This window comes from Melospiza melodia, chromosome 16, assembly GCF_035770615.1.
Source record: "Melospiza melodia melodia isolate bMelMel2 chromosome 16, bMelMel2.pri, whole genome shotgun sequence".
NCBI classification, from domain to species: Eukaryota; Metazoa; Chordata; class Aves; order Passeriformes; family Passerellidae; genus Melospiza; species Melospiza melodia.
Genome location: NC_086209.1, coordinates 12382995 through 12404497, shown reverse-complemented (window position 1 = coordinate 12404497; position 21503 = coordinate 12382995). Strand labels below are relative to the sequence as shown.

Sequence of the window (21503 nt, the reverse complement as noted above, 5' to 3'; positions counted from 1 at the left end):
TCAGTAGAAAAATACATCTATTAAACACCTATGTTTGGAACTTAACTTCACAAAAGAGCAAGTTATAGTTCTATACTGTGTAATAAATTAATATCTTTTCTAGATTTCCACTTTCGGTGTTAGTGTCAAATGCATAATAATATTAGAAAAAATGAGAGAAACATGTATTATTTGAACCTAATTAAAAGTCTTACAGACAATGACTAGTGAAGGAGGGCACAGAATAAAGAACTGGGGAAAGAAGCAATGGAAAAATACTGACCTCTATGAATTATTGCACATTTGAGATCATTTTCACGGCCCTTGGGCCAATTCTGGATACTTTTAAGTCTTAGGTCAGTGTTTGTTTCCATTTGACTGGAGGGTACAATTTAGGAACCACTGCAAAATGTCAAGGATTTACTGAATTTGTTTGCTGATGAAACCACAGGCAGCTGAGTGCAGAGTGCTAACTTTTATTCATGCAATCAAAGAGAAAAATGCTAAAGACATAATGAAGCACAGGCAAGGTTGCCTGCCTTAAAAATATTTTTGGGAACTTGCTCCAGCAGATGTTATTGAGACAAAGCTCTCATGTCTGCTGTGTTTTCATTAGAGCCATGCCAAAACCTGCAAAACTGGCTTTTGCCTTCATTATTTTAGAGCTTTTTCTTTTAATACAATTGTCTCCATAGCCTGACTCTGCAACCCTTACCCAGCTGAGTGTGGAAATCTCCATGAAACATCCTGGTACTCACAGAGCAGCAATCCCTGATGCCGAGCGCCTGTGGAACAATTCTCATCCACCAGCAGCAGGAAGGCTAAATGACAGGATCCTATTTGACTGATGGGATCACTCACACAAGTGTGAAATGCAAGACCTTGCCAGTTGCTGAAAAATATTACTTTTCACCAGTTACATAGAGAGTAGAAATATTCCTGCTTCTGCCATATTTAAAAGGTAAATAAATTGGCAGGTAGATAAAGAAGAGAGAAAACTGTTTCAGGTGATTATCACTGCAACAGAAGTCAGACTTACTAGTAAACCTGAATAATTCAGCACTTAATCTCTGAATATTGCTGTAGTTTTCTATTGCTGATGTTCTCACAAAAAAAGGTTAATTTCAAATTGTAACTACTGGTTTTGGAAAAAAAATCCTACATAAAATTACTTTACTACAAATCTTAGATCTTAAGAAATTTCAGATTAATGAATTGGGCAATTGACAGCTAAGTTTATACTTAAACTGTTTGGAAAAAGTCATTAAAAATCTGCAAAAAATTGTGAAACAATCTATAGTTTAGAGAAAAATTGTTTAAAATCCTCTTAAACATCTTCCAGTATTCTAGTAATTTGTTTAATAAAACCACATTGCTAACCATTGACTAGGAATAGAACATACCTCAATAATAAAATGAAGAGATGCTGATGGGAGCAGGTGATTTATTTTGTAACTGTTACTATGCACTTTATTGATAAAGCTTTGTCTGCACTGTTTCAGCTGGGCATCTTCTAAGAAGTATTTGCAAGACAATGTTATCAGGAAGGTTTCCTTCCCTTCCTTTTCAAGACGATTCACCCCTTGTGGTCTGTGCAGGAGAAACTAATTTTTGTAGCATGATTAGAATTTCAAACTGTACTGTAGTCTATATGAAAAACCCAACAACTTCTGTGTATTCCAAATACAGTTACCTAAATATGTATGGATGTTGGAGATCATACACAGTGACCTTTTCTCCGTCCCAGATTGTAAACCTACTGTGAAGTGATGGGATGCGTTTTTCTCTCCCCCCTCCTTTTTAAGAAGCAATAAAACTGTACACTAAAAGACAGGAAGGACATTACTGAGTTACAAAAGAATGCCCCCTTTGTCAATAATTTGTAAATGTAAACAAAACAGTTCAAGTAGAAAAGCAAACAAGTGTGCTGCTGCTTTGAATAGGTTTTCTCACCCCGTGCGGGTAGGGCAAAGTTCTTTACGGGCGTCTCTTCATGGTGGCCATGAAGCATCTCCAAAGAGCCCTGACGTTCTACCAGATATCACTGGTGAAGCTGAGCTCCTTGGCCGACAAAGGTAGCAAGGGGCTGTTCCTGTGGAACTCCTGGGGGTCCTTGACGGCGTTGTTGAGAGGTAGCTGTCCGTTGAGGAGCGCCAGGGGGATGTTACAGTACGTGTGGTGGTTGCTGATGGAGGCCAGGGGCAGCGTGGCCGCCGACACGTCGCACTCGTAGCCGCGGCAGAAGTGCCGGCTGTGCGCCGACTCTGCCTGCTGGAAACCGCCCAGGCCCGCCCGCGACTCCACCAGCGTGGCAGAGGTGCCCGTGACGGCGAGGGAGGGCACAGTCTGCAGGTCTCCAAAGAGGCCCTGCTCTGCAGAATCCAGCACCTGATGCCGAGACACCACCTCCTTTTTCTTCCCTGGCATTTCAAAGACTAGGCGCTTCCAAAACTTAGAGTTCAGTTTGCTGCTTTTTGGTCCTTTCCACTTGACCACTGAGAGAAGTTTGATGGTGTGCTTTAATGATTCCACTTCGTGATAATTCACCTTCCCTTTTAATTCAGTACACTCAATCAAAATAACTTTGATTTCTCCACTGACTAGCATGTTATGGAGTCTGTTTTCCATCTCAAAAATACTCCATCCTCTCCTGAGAACATAGTCTGGAGTTAACACGATAATGAGTCTTCTGCTTTGCTCAACACATCTTGTGAGATCTTCAATGTAGGCTACAAATTATAGAAAAAGAGAAAGAGTAAAGAATAAAGAAGTCTATTGTATTAAAACATCAGGCTTGCAATCAAGTATAACAAAATCCTGCATTTAACTGATCCACACCATATAAAATAATGGGCATTTCAATATACTCCAACAAAAATAGGATTGTGTATCACAAAATATTTCTATTTATGGAGTACACATAGGAAACTCCTTAATAACACCCTCCATCCTTTACTATTTTTCCCTGTTCATTGCAGCAGGATGACATTTACATAACACTCTTGCTATGTAGGTGCATTAGTGAATAAAAACACAGAGTTCACTTAGTGAAAAAAATATAGGTCGAAATCAATGCAATGTTTGTGTGAATTCTAACATTAACATTGGTTATGATTAACCCTGTGCTGAGGGAAGCAGGCTCTGGGGAGTGGTTCCCATGTTCCAGATGTAAAGACATGAGGGTGCTGCAGGGTGTATGAACCATAACTTGCAAAAGCTCAAAAGAAATGAACCCTCATCACATGCAGAACTTGTGCTATTGCATAGAAGCATCATGGGAGCTTTTTCTTCTTTAGGTATTGACCACAAAAGCATAAGAACATTCTTTGTGGCTCAGTGGTCTGTGTTAGTATCACAAACCTGTGCTTCTATGTACCCCAAGGTATTAACAGAGACTTCACAAGTGACAGGAACAAATGGAAAATTTAAACATATTGGAAGTATTTATTTGTTGAGACATCAGTGACAAAGAAAATAGTAGAATTCTTTTATTCATGCATGCCAAGTAGTTGCAAATGATCAGTGTAAGCAGAAATTCCAGTCCCATCAGCAGCTCCATGATGCCAGTTTACTGAACTTCAAAATGTTTGTGAAATTGGACTTTGATCCCTGAGTTTCATTTATCCCAGGGATGGTAGGGAAGAGAAGCCAAATACACTGGTCTGCCATGGAACAGGATGGGAAAGAGATCTACTTACAGACCTGATCAAAAACCCATTCAAATGAACAGACTTCATTCAACAAACTTCAATGGGTTTTAGGTCAAGACCAGAAAAATTAAATCCCTTGAACAAAACCACTAAGGGCAGAAAATGTTCATTGGTTGCACAGCATTACAACTGCAAACTTTGAGACAGGATATCTTTGTGTTTTTGAACTACATGAACCTCTTGACCATGCTGCTGGGAATGTGCTGCCTGACCACAAAGGAGAAGCACGTGTTAGAAATGAAGACTTGGACACAAGAGCTGCACAGAACAGATCTTTACTCAGCACAGGGCAGGACCTCTCTTACACATCTGCCCTCTAGCAAGAACAATAATTACAAATAACATAATTAATCAACATCTGTTACTGCAAGACTCATTTTTTAGTCCCAGGCACCATACCACAGCATGCTTATTCACACCACTTCCAGTAAAGTAAATTGCTACAAAATAGGCCAACAGGAACATTCTAAAATAGCTTATTTTCATGAGACTGAAGGCATAGTTAGCATCAAATCTGCCTTTACCAATGTTTTATTTCACCACTTAGCAGCAAGAAGAATTTCTTTCACAAATGGAAAAAAGAGGCAATTGCAAACATCCCACAGACACACAAAAATTTAAAGACATACACATACATTACAAATGTCTATGCAACAATCCTGACTTTTAGTTAATGGTTTATGACTTTTTAATCATGCAGCATTTACAGTTGGTTTTGTTTTTTGTTTCTTGAAATACTTTATGAGGAACCCCCCCCATTGTTCTGTGTAAAATAGTTACTCATTAATGAAAAAAATTTCAACATTAAAATCCATGGGAGAGGCAGTGGAGCGGGGAGAGAATCAGCAACAATGAGAAAATGATAAGCAGAACTGGTGAAACAAAACTTAAGAAAAGGTAGAAATGTTCAATACAATGGAAAGATATTATCCCAATGTATCAACAGCTCAGACTCTTCATTTTCTTCCTTTCTTTCTGCTCCCAAAAAGAAAGAATTTAGGTGGGAAGCTTCATCATTAGAGGTTGAATCTGCAAGATACAGTAAAACAACAAACTATCATGCATCTTTCCTGAGACATATTCATCCCTCCTCCAAACACTCAGAACACTGCTATGCACAGGACAATTCCCTGCAGGACACAATACTGGGCAGTACCATATGTCCAGGGTAGTGCTGAGCATGGCCATGCATATCCAAATGCATCCAATTGAGAAAAAAACATAAACCAACAAAACAAACAAAAAAATCACTCCACTTTCATCTCTTCAAATATCCAGCACCAATCATTTCAGTAGTGACACCCCAGCAATAATCCATCACACCATAGCAATCAAAGAGTTGTCAGCCTTTGCCTTGGGCAAACAGGGTGGAAAGAAGATGGGAGAAATTCCCTATTTTCTTGGGTGGACATTTCTTTCCTCTGTGCTTCTCACATCTCTTTTGGATGCTCACCTTCCTTACTGGGTATTGCTACATCAGAGCTCTGTCCTCAGCTGAGGAATGAACGCCTTCACAAACGGTCTTGAGGTGATCCCTCAAATTCCACGTTGGGAACTGGTCACTGGTGGACATGGCCAATGAACAGGGGACTGGTTGGTGCACTGAGGGTAAAGTACACTGAGCTACAAGAAACTGGAACCCCGAATTTCCAGCCATCTGGTCCAGAAGTACTTCGTACTCCCACTATCTCCAGCTTGGGACTACTACTGAAGGCAGGTGACAATCTTCCTGGAGCCTGTGGCTCCTCTGGGTGCACTCTACAATATGTCAAATTTGCACCACTTGAACATTTCTGTGAAGAAAAGCATGGGGAGACAGATTCCTGTCCCTGGAATTTCCAGCTTTATTTTTCCCAGTGGTACCAATCTGATTGCATAAACCTCTGAGTTGCTAAATCATCTGCTCTCCTTTTACTTTAGAATTGGAAACTTCCCAAAATCCTGCAGGTTCAGTTGTCTCTCTCAAGTGTTCACTCCATTAGAAAGTACTAAATCCAAGGAATCTATATTGCAATGTGGGATGGAGAAAGTGTTGCTTTCACCTTTCCAGCAAGCTAAGAAATTATTGTCAGGAATGGCTCAGTTTCATTCGCAAGAAAAAAACTGAATAGGGACTTCAGGAATACTGTGTCAACTGTAAAGCTCCAGAGCAACATATTTCCATCAGATAAATATAATTTCACTGTAACTTCACTTTTGCTGCAGGAGGTGTCAAGTTCAATGATATTTCATTGAAAGAGGAGAAAAAAACCATTGTCTTGGTGAAGCCAGTATGGAATTATTCACTTTTAAGTCCCAGAGATTGTATTTTATCAGAAATTAGAATGTAAAACTAAGATGTCACTGTTAGATCAGACCCACTTGTTTTTACTGAAAAAAACACATTTTAAATTTTGATCATTTTTCCCCCTCCTTGAAACACCGTTTTGCAGTATGGTACAAAACTCTTTCCAAAATTTTAGCAATTCCCATAGGTAAAAAAAATTAAATAAAATTTACATTGTGAGTGGCTTTATCAGTAACTTACTTGCATCATGTTCAATGCAATGCCCAAGGAGGAATGGACAGCAAGAAGTGTTATACCCAAACCCAAACATTGTTTTAGTCTTTCCAGAAAATGGCAAGCAAATTTGTCTTGACAGCAAGTATGTGCTCACCAAACACTGTCTACATGTAACAATGCTGAACTGGAGTTTGAAGCACTAAAGAAGAGATTTTTGAGAAATGCATCCCATTTGCAATTAAATAATGTGGAACTGCCTATGGAATCCTTAATGAGCTACATTAACCACAGGCTGGAAGGAAATCTAATATGCAAGCAGACTAGGAGCAAGGAAATTAATGAACACTATGGGCACAGAGTTGCTTACACAAAGAAATGACTGACTAACCAGATTCAGATGATTTTCAGGAGTTGAGGGAGAAGGAAAAAAACACTAGAAATCATATAAAATCATATGGATATTTTTGGGCAGCACTATGAGAATCAAAGAGTATCTACCATCAAACCCATGTGGTTGGTTCCTGGCACTCTGAAAATAACCAGCCTTTCTGTGTTTGGCAGCGTGACCATCACTTGAGAAAGTTATTTATAGAAGAGTAATTCAATCCTGGTTTCCTAGTTGAATAGTTCTCAAACCCTGAGTCTGATTACTTTATTATAACACCAATGATTTTGTGTCTTGCTTTTCCTGTTTATTAAATATATTTTGCTTCTCTTAGCTTGGACCAGAACAACTGAAACACAAAGCAGAGTAATGGCCCCTCCTCAGACAGAGCCCAATCCCAGGATGAGCTGAGGGACAGCTGATGAGTTTAACATAAAGAAACAAATAATGCAGATTAGTGCACTATAGGACAGGCAGCCCTTCTGCCTTTTGTTTGTATTTATTCCTCTTTCAGCTGACATCTGTGTGTATTCCTGCTACCCTTACCCATGCCTGACATCAAAAGCAAGATTCATACAGAGCAGACAACCAGGCACTCCTGAAAGGAGTTTGTGGAGCTGGATACCAAAGAAATGGTATCCTATAGGTAACAAAGGCTCCTTGAAAAATCCAGACATGATCCAACCAGGTTTTCTTCAGGCAGGAGGCCAGGAAGCTGGAATTCCCCAGGCAAAACCCACAAAGATGGGCAGACAAAACTACAAAGTTCCAGAACTACAATATTGACTGTCGTGTGCTTTTCATCACATGACGTTAAAACTCTCCCCTTGTGCTGAGAACTTCTCATTTTTCAGGTAAACAAATATTTTTATTCCATCACCATTTTTTTCACTGCCTAATCATCATACCCTGATGAGTTGGAGTGAATTGTTGGTGTTTTTTTCAATCCTGTCAAGACCAAATGCACATATGCTTAGAGAACACCTAGATGATGCTCTAATAGATATGTATTGCTGGTATTAAAAGTCTAACTTGACAATTTTTACCTCTTCATTTTCAGGTTTCAAAATAATTTGCAGAAAACCATGGAAAGAAGTACCTTCCTCTGATGTAGTCCTGATTTTAGAAGAGTGACATGTAAACAGATATTTTTCACTGCAGACATCATCCTTGGCAAGACAAAAAATGGCTCAGGTGAAAACATAACTCGTGCTGTTAACCCCCCACCAACTACTCAATCTCCTCAGGTCTCCTAACCCTGAATTAAAAAATCTTACAGAGCTTGAATGTTTGTTGTGGGAAAAGGTTTGTAAAAAGAGCCCTGAAAATGAATAGAGTGAAAATAATGAGAACTACTCAGGAATTCAGTAAGAAGTGCATGTGCATCTCAGGGATCCCAGTCTCCTTATGCAGGGTAACTTGTCCAATTACACCTAAGTTACCTGGCAGGGAGGTGTGTGTGCTGTCAGCTTTGACAGCATGAAGAACACTCATTCTGCTAAGGCCAAAGAGTATTCTTTAAGAAAGAATAGCTGCTACAGTACTTCCCATAACATGAAACTCAGTTCCTGGGTTACAAACTTGGTCTCCATTGCCATGTCTCCCTGCTGGGTCACCAGTCTTGCCTCCCACAGCTCTGTGGGATTCTGTTCCATCTTGCCAGCTCAGGGATCCATCCACGCTGCTCTCAGGCAGCACCAGAGCATCACAAAGGTCCCTGCTGGCCATGTGTGACAGGCATTGCTGAGGCCATTGGCATCCTTCATGGGACATCCTTCATGGTGCTTCTCCTTCCCACTGGCACAAAATGCTCTGCTGGGATCAAATTTGTCTCCCAGCAGGGCTCAGAACCAACACCTACTGCAAAACATGACCCATCTGACCTGAACCCTGGGATCTGCTTCCCCATGGTGAAGAGGTGGCCTCAGTCCCCACAGCCAGCACCTCTGTCCTCCTGGGGACAGCAGCAGTCCAGGGACATCCCTGACCCAGACGCAGAGCTGAAAGCAGAGCTTGGACATGTCCCAACCACAGCACATCTGGCTGTAATCTCTCTGTAATCTCTCCCTGTGCTGCACAGGGACATGCAGAGCCCATCACAGCTTTCCCCCAGAGGTTAGCAATGAGCCAGCTGGACAAAAACACAATCAAACTCGTCCCTGAATTTTCCCCAAGTCAGCTTTTTAGGCAGTTTGCAGAACTGCGCAAGAAAAATAATGAAATAGTATTTGACAAATCTATTTTTTGCCTGCTCTCAAACGCAGGGAGCAGCTGTAGGAGCTGCTGCATGCCAAGAAGGAAGCGAATGGTGCACACCCTCCCGTGGCAGCTCCTCACAACTGCAGGGATTGCGGGAGGCACCAGCCGTACACAGCTCCTGGCTGCACTGAGGGGGACACGCCAAGGTACACAGGATACAGAGGGACACACATTAGAGCAGAGAGTCGGAAACGATCACATTGATGAAAGTAATTTACCCTGAAAGATGAGGAGGTGAAACATGTGAGAAGAGATATTTCTTAAAATAAAACAATAGCTGTGATCAACTCCCCATTTTTCTACAGAAATCTACCCTGGACAGTAATATATTTTGTCACATCTGCCACTTTTTGAGACAGTCACTCTAAACCATGCTATGTTTTCCTCTGAAGTTTCCAGCAGCCCATTACACATCACACTGCCCCCACTAAGCACTGCAAGTCCTGGCGAGAGTGGTGAGGATTCAGCAGAACACAGGCACATTCCACTACTCCAGGGCACAGAGAGAGCTCACAAATACAGGAGGCCAAGTCTTCCCTCCTTCCCCATCCCTTCACCCTCCCTCTAGCCCCTCTTGAAATAAAGTGCTTTCCCCCATATCTTTTTCAAAGCCAAAGCATGCAAATCACACTCATTTCAGCTCCACATTTTATTCTGCCTTGTCATTATGTCTGATTAGGCGTTCTTGAAGCTCCATGTGTTAGAATCAGGCCTTTTCATAACACTGAAGAAGTGAGTTTGAGAGGAAAGAAGAAGGATTAAATCTGTGAATGTTCATAAATGAGAACTGACATTTTCAGGTACCCTACATTTTCAGGAGAGGTTTAATGAATACCCAAAGTGATGGCAAGTGTTTGCTGAGTGCCTTGCTGACAAAAATAAAATACCATGCTGGCTGGAACAACAATTGGAAAAAAGAATTTCATTTCAGATTAATGTGTGTTTCAGCATAGTTATTATTGAAGAGTTAACTTTAAACTCTTAGTTCACTTGCAGAATTGCTATGTGTAACTCTGCTATATTGTTGGATATGAAACAACTAGTTACAACAACTAGTTTTTTACCACAGAAAGATGTATTTCCCCTTAATAATATCTAAAAATTTGGTATAATTTGCTTGTACTGTAAGAAATAAGAAAGCTATAAGCCAAGTCCCCTTTCTGTAATTTCTCACTATGGGAGAAAAACTTACACCTTGCAGGGGCAAAAAGAAAAAGTGAATCAGCTCTAAACTAAGAGCTGAAAATGCATGTGATAAATTCAAGCCCTGCACAGGTTTTTCATGATCTCTGGTGAGGCTCTGAGTCCTCTTTCCCAGTGCTAAAGGGTTCAGAGCTCTGTTTCCAGTGCTCTCAAAGGTCAGAGAAGAAGCAGGCTCTGACTCCTGGGTCAGGCACTTGGCACAGGGAGGCAGCAGTTCCAAGTCTTTTGGCAGGCAGGTTGCAATGCAGCTATGCTCGAGCCATTCCATGTTTGGAGACATCTGCTCCACTACAGCCACTGCTTTGTTGTCTTGTTCACATTTCTTACACAGTAGCACATACAGAGAGAAGTTCATGTTCTCTTCTATTGTTTTTATGAAAGTGATTTGGAGATGGAATTTGTGAAAAAAATAAGGCTGATTTTTCACAAGGGTAGCACTTCAAATAAATGTGGTATTAAAGCAAACATATTGTGCATTCAAAATTCATCAGCACACTGGATATGATTTGTGGTCTTTTTTGATTTGCTGAAAAATGAGTCTGGTAGAAGAAATGCCATAACTACCACTAGGAAAGCATTGACCTTTGCTAGAGACATCCAAAGGTGCTGCTGAATCTTATGAGACTCCCAAGTTAAGGAAAACCCCAAAAGACAATAGAAAAGATGACTTTTACTAGTAAAGCTGCTGCAGAGAAAACAACTACTCACTAAAAAAACAAATAATCCATTTTCAATCATGTAACAGAGATGGTAAAATCTTTTAGAAAGTTTTCTGCTTAGTTACCTGTATTTCATGTAGACATTTTGGACTTGGTAATGCTTGCAGTGCTGCAGCCTTCCCTGTCGGAAGGTTGGCAAATTGATTGCCAATCAATGATTTGCCAATCAATGGCAAATTGATTTCAATGGAAATTCCCTCTGATTTCAGTGGTGTAGGAACAAGCTCTAACAGAGAATTCAGATTTGCAGTGCTGAGGAAACTTTTCCAATCTTTGCAAACATTCCCAAGGTTTTCCATATCTAGTACTTATCACACAGTCCAGGCCTTTGTGACACATCAGACAGAAATTAAACTGAAAGGTCAGAAATACTTACTTCCACTAGGGATCAGGTCCCTATCTGGAATGAAGAGTTTATATCCATAGTGCTTTTCTAGAACATCTGGCAGAATTTCAAGTGCAAACTGCTCTTCTTCATTATTATCACGATCTAACGCATCAGGATCCACTTTGGTGTAGGAAAGATAAGCATCATATTCTTTGTTGTCTGTAAGAAAATATATCATGTTCAGCCTGCTGTTTGCAAGAACACTATAAGGAACACAGGAGGGTACTGGGAAATTGTATTATTCCTTGAAACCACCAAGCATTTCCCAAAAAATGGGGACTTTTCACAGGAACATATAATCTGACTTCCAGGCAGAAATCACATGGATCCTTTCACTTTTCTTCTGCATGCTGAGCAGTAACTCTGCTCCATGTGGTCAGACATGTGCCACAGCTGAAAACATCATGGGCAAAATTTTCATACAAATACTAAAGTGGAAACTTTTACTTTAAGCCTTTACATATTTGTAATGCAATTCTTTCAACCTCTATTCCTCAAGAGTTCTAGGAGTATGATGTTTTCAGCTTGAAAAAGTTTTGAGCCTGGAAAGTTTTGAGCAAGGAAAATTTCCTTCCATAAGTAATTGTGAGAAAAGACATGATTAATTCAAATAAATACTGACTATTCAGAAAACAATGCCAAATACAAACAGTTCAAAGCATTTTTTTTCCAGAAAATCCCATCATTTTAAAAATCAATATCATCATTTTGGATCACAATCCACTTGATCCACAAGATTTGAAAAACTTGGGGATCACATTATAAGAGAGACAAATAACTCCCATTAAGGGCAACATTCCTTCTCCTCCCCTCCTTCCTCCTCCTCCTGCCCAGCACTGGGGCTTGTCTCCAGCCCTGCTTCTGAAACATGGAGCTAAGGGCTCATGAGTGTGCCAGGAACAGAAGTGGTGCCACCACAGAGCTGGGGACTCATGCTGGGATCAGACTGTCTTAGTGACATTTCTCTTTGTATTCCTCTGCAGTAATGGAAAACAGTATATTGAAAAAGTCAACCTTCAGCAATTCAGCCTCTAGGGAAGAGCCCAGCTGCCATTATTTACAGAAAATGAAAACTCAAATAGTTAATGTTGTGAGAAGAAAACTGCATGAATGGAGGGTTTCTGAGTACCAATTATCTGTAAAGAATAGTGCACATGAAAGATAATTAAAGCAGTTAAAATTCCTCAATATATTGTGATAAAAAGAACAAATACCTAATCATAATAAAATATATCTCTTTATGACCTTGAACTGATGGTTACTTATAATTCCTGACACATAGCCAGACCCATGAGGGTCAGAGCTGTAGTCAAAGCATGTGAATAATTACATATTTGTAAAAGGCAATTTGCCTAGTGCCACCATGGCTGTAGGGGACGATGGAAGATGTCCACCTGGCTTGCTGACATTCCTCTGAAGTCAACAGGCCAGCCAGCTTTGGAGGCCTATCCAAAACCTGCCTCCCTGTCCATAAGGAATCCTGCCAAAACCTTTTAAGAGATGCCAGTGATGGTGGAGGCAGCATCCCTGCACAGTGTGGGAGCTGCAGAGCCCCGACATCCCCGGGTGCAGAGCACCAGGGTCCCTGAGCCCCCGGCCACAGTGCCAGCCAGCAGGATGCTGACAGGAGCAGCTCCCTCGGGCTGCTGGCAGCTCGGGCAGTGGTGGTGCAGCTCCTCAGCCCGGCTGGCTGCCCACAAGCTCTGTGTTCCAGGGCAGAGAAGGAGGAGCTGCCCACACTCAGCCACTGCTGCCTCTGGGGGCTCTGGGAGCAGCACTGTTTGCAGCCATTTCCTAAATGCATCCTTTAATCCTCAGGGTCATTTTCTCTAAAAGCAATGCTACACACAACACAGGAAGTGAGTGTGTCCAGCATTGCTTACGTGGGGTATTTTTAGAAATAGGAATAAAGCAGATCTGTTGAGTTCCAAATCTTCTTTTTTAAAGAAATACAGATACAAGTGGAAAATGACCCTGTGATTGCATCCATACAGCTGAGAGCTCATGGGAGCTCTGTATGCTCCCCCTACATGAGAAGAAACAAACATCCCCATATATGCTTTGACTTCTGTAACATTCTGCCTCCATCTTTCATCCTGCAGGATCAGAACAAGACACAAGGCTGTGAAAAGTCTAAATTATGCACTGGAAAAAGAAAAGGTCATTTTCAAAATTTATAGGCACACAAAAGCCCCTACATACTCATGGGGCTTCCTCTAAAGAACCAGAAAATAATATTGTTTCATAAATTAAAAAATGATTGAACCAAGTATTTTTTATATGAGTAAAAATGCAGCAGTTTCATGCTGAAAACACAGGATAAACAAACTGAAGTGATAGTGGAACCCTGGAAAAAGTTAAAGATAGAATCTAAAATGTTAGACTTTGTGCTTTCCCAGATCAACTGCACCTGCGTAAGCAGTATGATAAATTATATAATTGTTAGATGTGATGATTGTTTAGTAATTAAATGTAATTATTATATAACCATAAGAAGAATAGTGAGAAACTATGCTGGAAATTCAGAGAGGGGCTAAATTTATGTATACAATAGAACAATATAAGTTTAATAATTAACATGAAAGTTATGTAACGATAGAGTATAAAACATGATCATTTTGGATGTATGGTCGGAGTCAGATTTGTGTTGAATATACCCCGATTCCCAGAGCTCTTAATAAAAAGCACCGCATATAATCCCCCGTGATTATGTGTTTCTGAACGCTAACAGAAGCAGGCTGGAGGAAGTTTCCACTTTTGGTTGGTGTGAAGCAGGGATATTATGTTGGCATAATCCCAGGGTGTTTCAGGTAAAGTACTTCTCAAACCACATAATCTCACCCTTCCCTTTGTCCTAGGTACCAATATAAATATTGTGCAGTATTGTAGAGTATGGAAAAAGCATAAATTTATTTTTTTCCCAGTCATACATGAGGATTGAGAAAGAGCAAGTTTCCTGATCTCTAGTCCTGCTATTTATCACGGAATCACAAAGTATTCTGAGCTGGAAGGGACCCACAAGAATGATCCCTCCTCATTCTAAAATTCCTTAGATGTCATTCCATCCATTCTCCAGGACTCCTATGGATTTCATCATAGTGGAACCTTTTCACACCATATCTACCCTTTGTGAAACAGAAACATTTATCACTGCGATAACAGAAATGCCAATTGCAGGAGGCAACATGTCTATGCAACTGCACATTGTTTTGGCACTATGGAAAATGTGTCCCCTGCTCTCTTTTCAAATACATTTGAGTTTCTGGATGTACCATTCCAGAGCCTGTGTGACTGCTAAGTGCTGCAGTGGGTTGTGGCAAACACCTGGACTTGAATACTGCACTTTCTCTCTTTAGCAGATACTACTTAGATGAATACTAATAGCATATTAATTACAAAATAAGTGTTAAGAACATAGTAAGAGGATTTAAAGATTGGAATTTAGTTTAACGGGCTTACTCCAGCTTCATAGAAGAAGGAATGTTCTATATTCAGAATTAAAACTTCAATTTAAAAATACAAGTTTAGTTTTAGGCACCAAATAGAATATATGCTAGTGAGAGGGAAGGTGGGGGAAGAAAACTGGAAAATAGTCTATTTTATTCCTAAAGATACACCCCAGACAAGCTGCACATTCCCACCAAGTTGTTTACAGTCTCCCAATGAGCTGAGGTAACCAGTTAGCCTTAGAACAATCACCTCTCACTGGTCAGAGGAGGTCACTGGAAGCCTGGTGGCAATTCAATGAAAATGCTTCATGAAGGACACCTGGTGAAAGGCTGCTCAGATTTACAACACGGATCTCAGGAGAGGGGACCCTGGGCACATGTGGCACTGGACACATGAAGGTGAAGAGTTCACAAATGACATGTGAGCCTCTGTAGCAGACTCATGAACAATTCTCCTCGCTCCCTTTGGCTCATGGCAGAGCCCAGTGACATTCCTGTGGAAAGACTCATTGATCTCAGGGGGCTTTGGGAGCAAGTCTTAGGGCTTTACACTGTTGGGTGCTTAGTAGTTTAAACTAGCAGCAGGTGTCTTTTAGGATTCATTTCAATCTCACCACTTTGGGTCTCTGAAATATTTCCATTGCATATATTGAGTTTACTGTGCAACTGCTTACCATCAGCTGCTTCATCTCCTCCAAAGTTCTGTCTGTAGAACAGCATTAACTCTATGTTGTAGCACTTATAGATGGTCACGAGCAAAATAAGCAGAAGAAGGATGGCTCCCAGTCCTCCAGCAAGTTCTATTTTGTAGATCAAATCTAAAATTAGCAAGGAAAGGCAAAAAGGTTATGATCTTTCCAAGCTGTATTTTCTCTAATCCACTGTACAATTCCACATAAAATTGTGCAGCTTCCAATTACAACCACCATAACATTAAAAATTCCTAATAATTGCCCATTGCCTATTATTTAATTTTACTCATTTACTCCATCTACTGCTCATCTGAAATAACCATCTGAAATCCAGAATGCATTTGAGGCTACACATGTAAACCTCCTACACAAGAACAATGTAGTGATTTTACACAGAGGAGTAACCAACTTTTAATGAGCTGGTGGAGTTTGAAACTTCTGCACTGCCAGAGTGCATCAAATGCTGTATGCAGCATGTGAGGACAGATTGGGCAGGATCTGGTCCCTTCCCCTCCAAATTGGGCAGCTTTGGTTTTCTATTTGTGAAGCCTGTGGACAAGCTGATGTGAGCTGCCAAGCCAGGGCTTCAGCTAGATCACTGGAAAATGAGTTGGGCTTGCAGGAAACCCAAGGCAACACAAGAAGCCAGGAGCACACATCAGGCTGCAAAGAGCCACTTTGTTTGGCACGGCTGCTAACGGAGTTCTCACATATTTGTAGAGCTCACATTATAATTTAATGGGACCTAGTGTTAGCTAAAATTTCCTACTCAGATGCCTTTGTTAGGAAACAGCACAAGAAGTCAAAGAACTTCACAAATGCATCCAGACACAATGATCCATCTTTTACAGTTGGGGAAACAGGCTAGCAAAGAGAAGCAGCACGTTCAAGGTCATTCAGCAAACCAATGACAAAATGGGATAAAACCCTTGGATACTAGTCCAGAGCTCCATCTGATGCAAGGGACTAACTTGAACAGCATTGCTTTTTATCCTGAAATGTCCTCAGAAAGTAATATTTCTCCTAACACCACCTGGCATATTACTTAGCCATAAAAGACAGAGGATGACAATTTGACTCTCACAGCCTGTATTGGTTCAGATAAGACGTCATGAAGATATTTGCTGCTGTGACAAACACAGTGAGAAGTTGCCAGACTCACACAGCTGAGACAAAGTTCTTGTGATATTTATTGTTCTAAAACTTAGGTCAGAAAAAAATTACTCATATGTCATTTGTGTCACTTTCAAGATAAAAAGCAAATTAGCTGCGTATCTTTGGGGGTTATTTTTGCCTCACCATGCCTTCTATTTCAATAATTAACATCAGATGTCAAGCTATTCCCAGTTTACAGTATCTCTGATGTCTGTCTGCCAAGAAGTCATGGACTAATAGATGGAAAAAGTCTATTATAATAGCTATTTAATCTCTCTGAGAACACAGGGAATTCATGGGACTTTTACTACACTGCATGATAAAGCCTGTATCCTCTGGGGGATAAATCTAGGCAAATGGAGAACAGACTTGGTTAAAATCCCTTTTTGAGGGGATTTTATTTTTTAAAATTGTACTGAATCTTTTTTGCTAGGAAATGGAGATGATGGCAAAACTGCCAGCTTGGAAGGAAAGGAAATGCTGAGCCTTGCAGCCCACACAGGAGCACAGAGCTGTGCTCACTTTGGTGGGGGGAATAGCAGGGTATTAAGGTAACCCACAAAAACCAGATTGAAAGGCAAAACTGATCAGCTTTTGCATGTCCATTATTTGTCTTGCTGCCCCATGAATTCTCCTAGAGTACAGACATAAGGACTCTAGGAGATTCCTTATGGAAAAAGAGGCTTTCCTTATGGGAAAAGCTGGGGTTTTTGAGGTCTCCTTATTTCCACTCCAAAGTGGAGACAAGGAGAAAAACCCAGGATGTTCATTTTTCTTGCCTACTCTACTTAGCCTTGGCATCTGATTAATTCCTTCCTCCTCAAGTGGTCCTCATGAGATAAATAGGGAAGCAGCATATCCAACACTAGAAAAGAAGTTGAATCTGGTCTCTGTGCTATAAGAGTGACTGAAAAATAGCAAATAATAATATTTATAGTTTCTAATGTAAAATAATGTAGAAGGACCTTGCCACAACATATTGCACATATTTCAGAGGAAAATGGCCTCTAAAATAGCAAAAGTCTCATAAATACCCAATAAGTGAGAGACAGCTACATTTTAGAAGTTTCTCATAATTTAGTGATGTATCAGTATCAAACCTATCCCCCCTTAAAATTAGTTTCTTGCATGTCTTAATTAAAGGCAGCCTCCTTTAAAAAAATCATGAGGAAAAGTCATCATAATATTTACTTTTATCTCAATTCACTACTTCTTGCCACCAAAAGCATGGTCTGACTTTATTCTGTGGTTTCTGACAAGTTATTTATCTTTCAGAACAGTTATATTATAGACTGTGTAGACTTCAGACACTAAATACTGGACTATTTTCAAGTCCTTTTGAAGGGAATCCTGAACTATTCCCACAACTAAGGGACAACTGGCTGTATATTGTATTTCCATGTCATTTGAGTACCAAACATGCTAGGACAGCATGGAGGAAAAAAAAAAAAAAAGGCAAACCAAACCCAGGATTGTTCAGAACTTATTTCTGAACTGCTTGAGAGCAACTAACAATGTGGTCTTGAATTAAGTCAGTGAAGAAGAATGTGACAGCAGACAGTTGTGTTCAGGTCTTAGGAGCACCTCTGACTCTGCCTTTGCATTGGTGGCTTTGGGTTTGAAACTTGATTTGGTTCTTTTTCAGGTGAAAACCCCAAACAATAAAAATAATCCTAAATGATGGCACATGCTATGAGGCTACACTGGAGCTGTGCAAAAAGCGACTCCTGTATTCTCCTGAAGGTTAGAGGGGACTGTACCACTAATACAGCAAAGTAATTTAATATATTTTCCCTGAAACATCTGAAGAGCTAATTTTTTTTTTTCAAAGCAAATTATGTGCTAAAAGTAACAATCTGATGTCAAAACAAGAACTCTAGAAAATCTTACACAACATCTACAACTTAGATTTTGGGTTTTTTCCTGTTTTTCATCCAAGCCAGGAAAAAACCCTGAACAGAGGGCAAGTGTGAAGACAAAACAGAGCTACAAGTGCCTCTTGTCAAACATGGATAATGCAGCTCTTAACAGGTAAGTCTTTGGAGGGAGGAGGATTTCTCTGACTGAGAGATCTGTGCTGCAGCACATTGTAATAGAAATCCCTTCTTTGACATGCACAAAGGATGCTGGTCAACAGCTTTCTGCAAGTCCTGCCCTAAATCTTGTCCCAGCTCAGTAAATACAGTAGTATTTCCTGACTCACGAATATCTACAGTAAAATCTAAGCTGGAGAAAGTTAGTATAAGAAGCAATTAAATCAAGTTGCAGAAAGGAAAAGTTTGGTCAAGTATTTGTGAGAACTTAATAAATAACAAACAGGACAATAGGACAGGCAGTCAAAGGACACAGTAAAATACAGTGGTTATTTTAAATGACACTTTAATAGCCTGAAAATCAACTACTGAGAGTGCCTGAGGGGAATATAAGTTTTCTACAGCCACAGTGTGGAGAGAAATGAAATAGTAGCTGCAAAGTGATCTTTTCCACCTCCAAATTCTGTATTCAGCAGTGCCTCTTCCATAATTCCAGCAGAGCTCTGAAATATCTGCATTTTTTGTTATAAATAAACCGAGCTTGTTATTCTACTATATGCACACAGCAGAACATTCACCAGTGCCAACAGAGATGTACTTACTATCAGTTGTATATTTATGAGATTCAGTGGAAGGAAAGGTAGAACACTTTTTGCACTAGACACTAATCCTTCATCATGATGACCAGATTCCTTAATTAAAGCTGCGACAACCCGTCAGTTTAGATCACAGAATTGTAGAATTGTTTTGGTTGGAAAACACCTCCCAGATGATGGAGTCCAGCCATTAACCCAGCACTGCTGAGCCCACCACTAAACCATGCCCATGAGGGCCACATGTGCATGGCTTTCAAATCCCATCAGGGATGCTGACTCCAGCATCCCCAGATCCTTTGCCTTCTGGCAGCTTTCCAGCCCCTCTGCCCCAGCCTGGAGCCTGTTGTGACCCAAGAACAGGACCAAGCACTTGGCCTTGTGGAACCTCACACATCTGGTCTCAGCCCATGGACCCAGCCAGTCCAGATCCTCTGCAGAGCCCTCCTGTAGGGAAGTTTGTAGTAGATAGTAGAATGATCTGCTAGATCAACATTCCTTTATTCCAACTTTGCCACAGTGAAAGCACACAAAGGACTGGAGCTACCCTTTCAGGTTTGCCTCATGAAAATCTTCATCTCCTGTTTTGGCAAAATAATTTACATCCAGGAGTGATGGCAGAGGTCTGGATAATGTATCAACTCCTTAGTCAATCTCCTGTGCTGATGTTCTGTGGTTTCACATAACAGCTTTGCCCCAAGAGTGGAGTCTTCTTTGCTTTCCCAACAATTACTATCCTTACAGCTTTTATGTTTCCTAATACACTGTATCTCAGAGAGATCAACATCCAATCTAAATGTCAGCCCACTTATGAATAGGAGAGCTGATTGAACAAACAACAGAAGAACTGCCATGAGATACTGTTACACTCCCTTGATAGTGACTTTTTCAAACGCAGAGCACAGCAGCACTTTTAAATTTGGCACATTCAAATCCCAACAGTTCCCCTTCTGCTGTAGGTAATTTGTCAGTAGTGCTGTTCTCCATTCAGAACAGTATCAAGCAAGACAACCATGATGGGGTAACTCTCTATGTATTTGTGGCTCCCATTCCATGTTTTCATTCCTGATGCAGTCAGAAATCAAAATGCATGGAGACAGCTTAAAGTTTTCAATTTAAAACACAAAGCCAGGAAGTGGAGAAACATGAGAATATCTGACCTCAGTGCCAGGGCACCTGTTCTAAGAAATGTAAGTTTTAACTGGCCTAGTTAGTCAGTTCTGGGTCAAATTCTTAGGTTGCTAAGTTCAAAATATTTCCCCTGATTACTGGTGCCTTATGGGTGACTGTATTCCAGGCAAGTGCATCACCTGCAAGGCCAATTTTCTAGACACTGAAGAAGAATCCATGATTTTTTTCCCACAAATGGTAAACTGAAGCTATACATAAGCACACTTCAGCTCCAAGCAGGCACACAGGAGTCCAGCCTGGCTGAGAGAGGTCAGCAGGACCTCTGATTGATGAGTTGCTGCTGAGGCAGGTGAGGTCACAGATAACTAAAAAGGGAGAATTACCTTTTTTGCGCAGAAGAACGCTGGCGTGTCTCCGTCCATTTCTGTTCTCCACATGACATGTGTAGTTAGCCAGGTCTGCCTCCTCTACAGCATCAAAGATCAATGTCAACTCAACTTCTTTTTCTCCAAGATGTTCTCTGAGGAGTCTGGAAGGAAGGATACAGCCTTTGTTTTAACTGAATTAATATGGATGGAAGATTCCCCAAAGCACTATGATTTCTCAGAACAAGACAATGTTCCTTGGCCTCCTTCACTCCTGGAGATTGACTTGAAAGGAGACTCATGTTGCCTGAAAGAAACTTCACAGAGACATTCTCCATGACTACCAGAAGGCTTTTTCTCCTGCCTTGTCTAGTGAGGAGCTGAACCAAGGGCAGGAAGAGTGGCCATGAGCACAGTGGTTATGTGTGGCTACTTTCTTGGCTCCATCAGAATTAAATGCTAAAAACAATGCTTCTTTTAAAAGAAGTGACAAATATCAATTTTCCAGAAGGAGGATGTGCCACTAAGCCATCAGTGAACAAATTACAGGGCAATTTAAAGGCTGGGTACTGTGATACATTTTAATTCAGTGTGGAAAACCAACAAAAGGAGCTGTGCTACTCTCTGGAATTTTCCTCTGTTTTCTGGGGCTAGATTCTGACTTTTAAAAGAAACAGTGTCAAGAACAAGAGCTCGCTCCTTCTTTGACAGGAAAGTGGAGATGTGCAAAATCCCCACAAATGGAATAAAAGTTCTAGCAGACTTTCAGGCCAGAGGTACAGCCTTTTCATGTCATTGTTCTCATGTGAACATTAAAAAGAATGCAAAGTAAATGCACGTTTTCTGCTGCTGACATTAAGTCTAAAAATACAATACCCTATTCTCTCAAAAGGCTTATCACTTGTTCAAGAAAAAGTTGCTGCTCCTTTGAACAGAGAA

General features: G+C 40.6%; 1 protein-coding gene across 5 annotated transcripts in view; it reads right to left on the bottom strand.

The window, feature by feature from the left end:
* Positions 1-439: 439 nt before the first annotated feature.
* IL1RAPL2 (interleukin 1 receptor accessory protein like 2) overlaps positions 440-21503 on the bottom strand; it is a 332915-nt gene continuing 311851 nt past the window's right edge. For all 5 annotated transcript variants that reach the window (XM_063170656.1, XM_063170658.1, XM_063170657.1 and 2 more), the window contains 4 exons: positions 20583-20728; positions 15270-15413; positions 11135-11305; positions 440-2708 (listed from right to left, as the gene is read on the bottom strand). In XM_063170656.1, the coding sequence (XP_063026726.1) occupies positions 2011-2708; positions 11135-11305; positions 15270-15413; positions 20583-20728 (1159 nt within the window). In that variant the 3' untranslated portion in view covers positions 440-2010. The remainder of the gene's footprint in view (positions 2709-11134; positions 11306-15269; positions 15414-20582; positions 20729-21503) is intronic.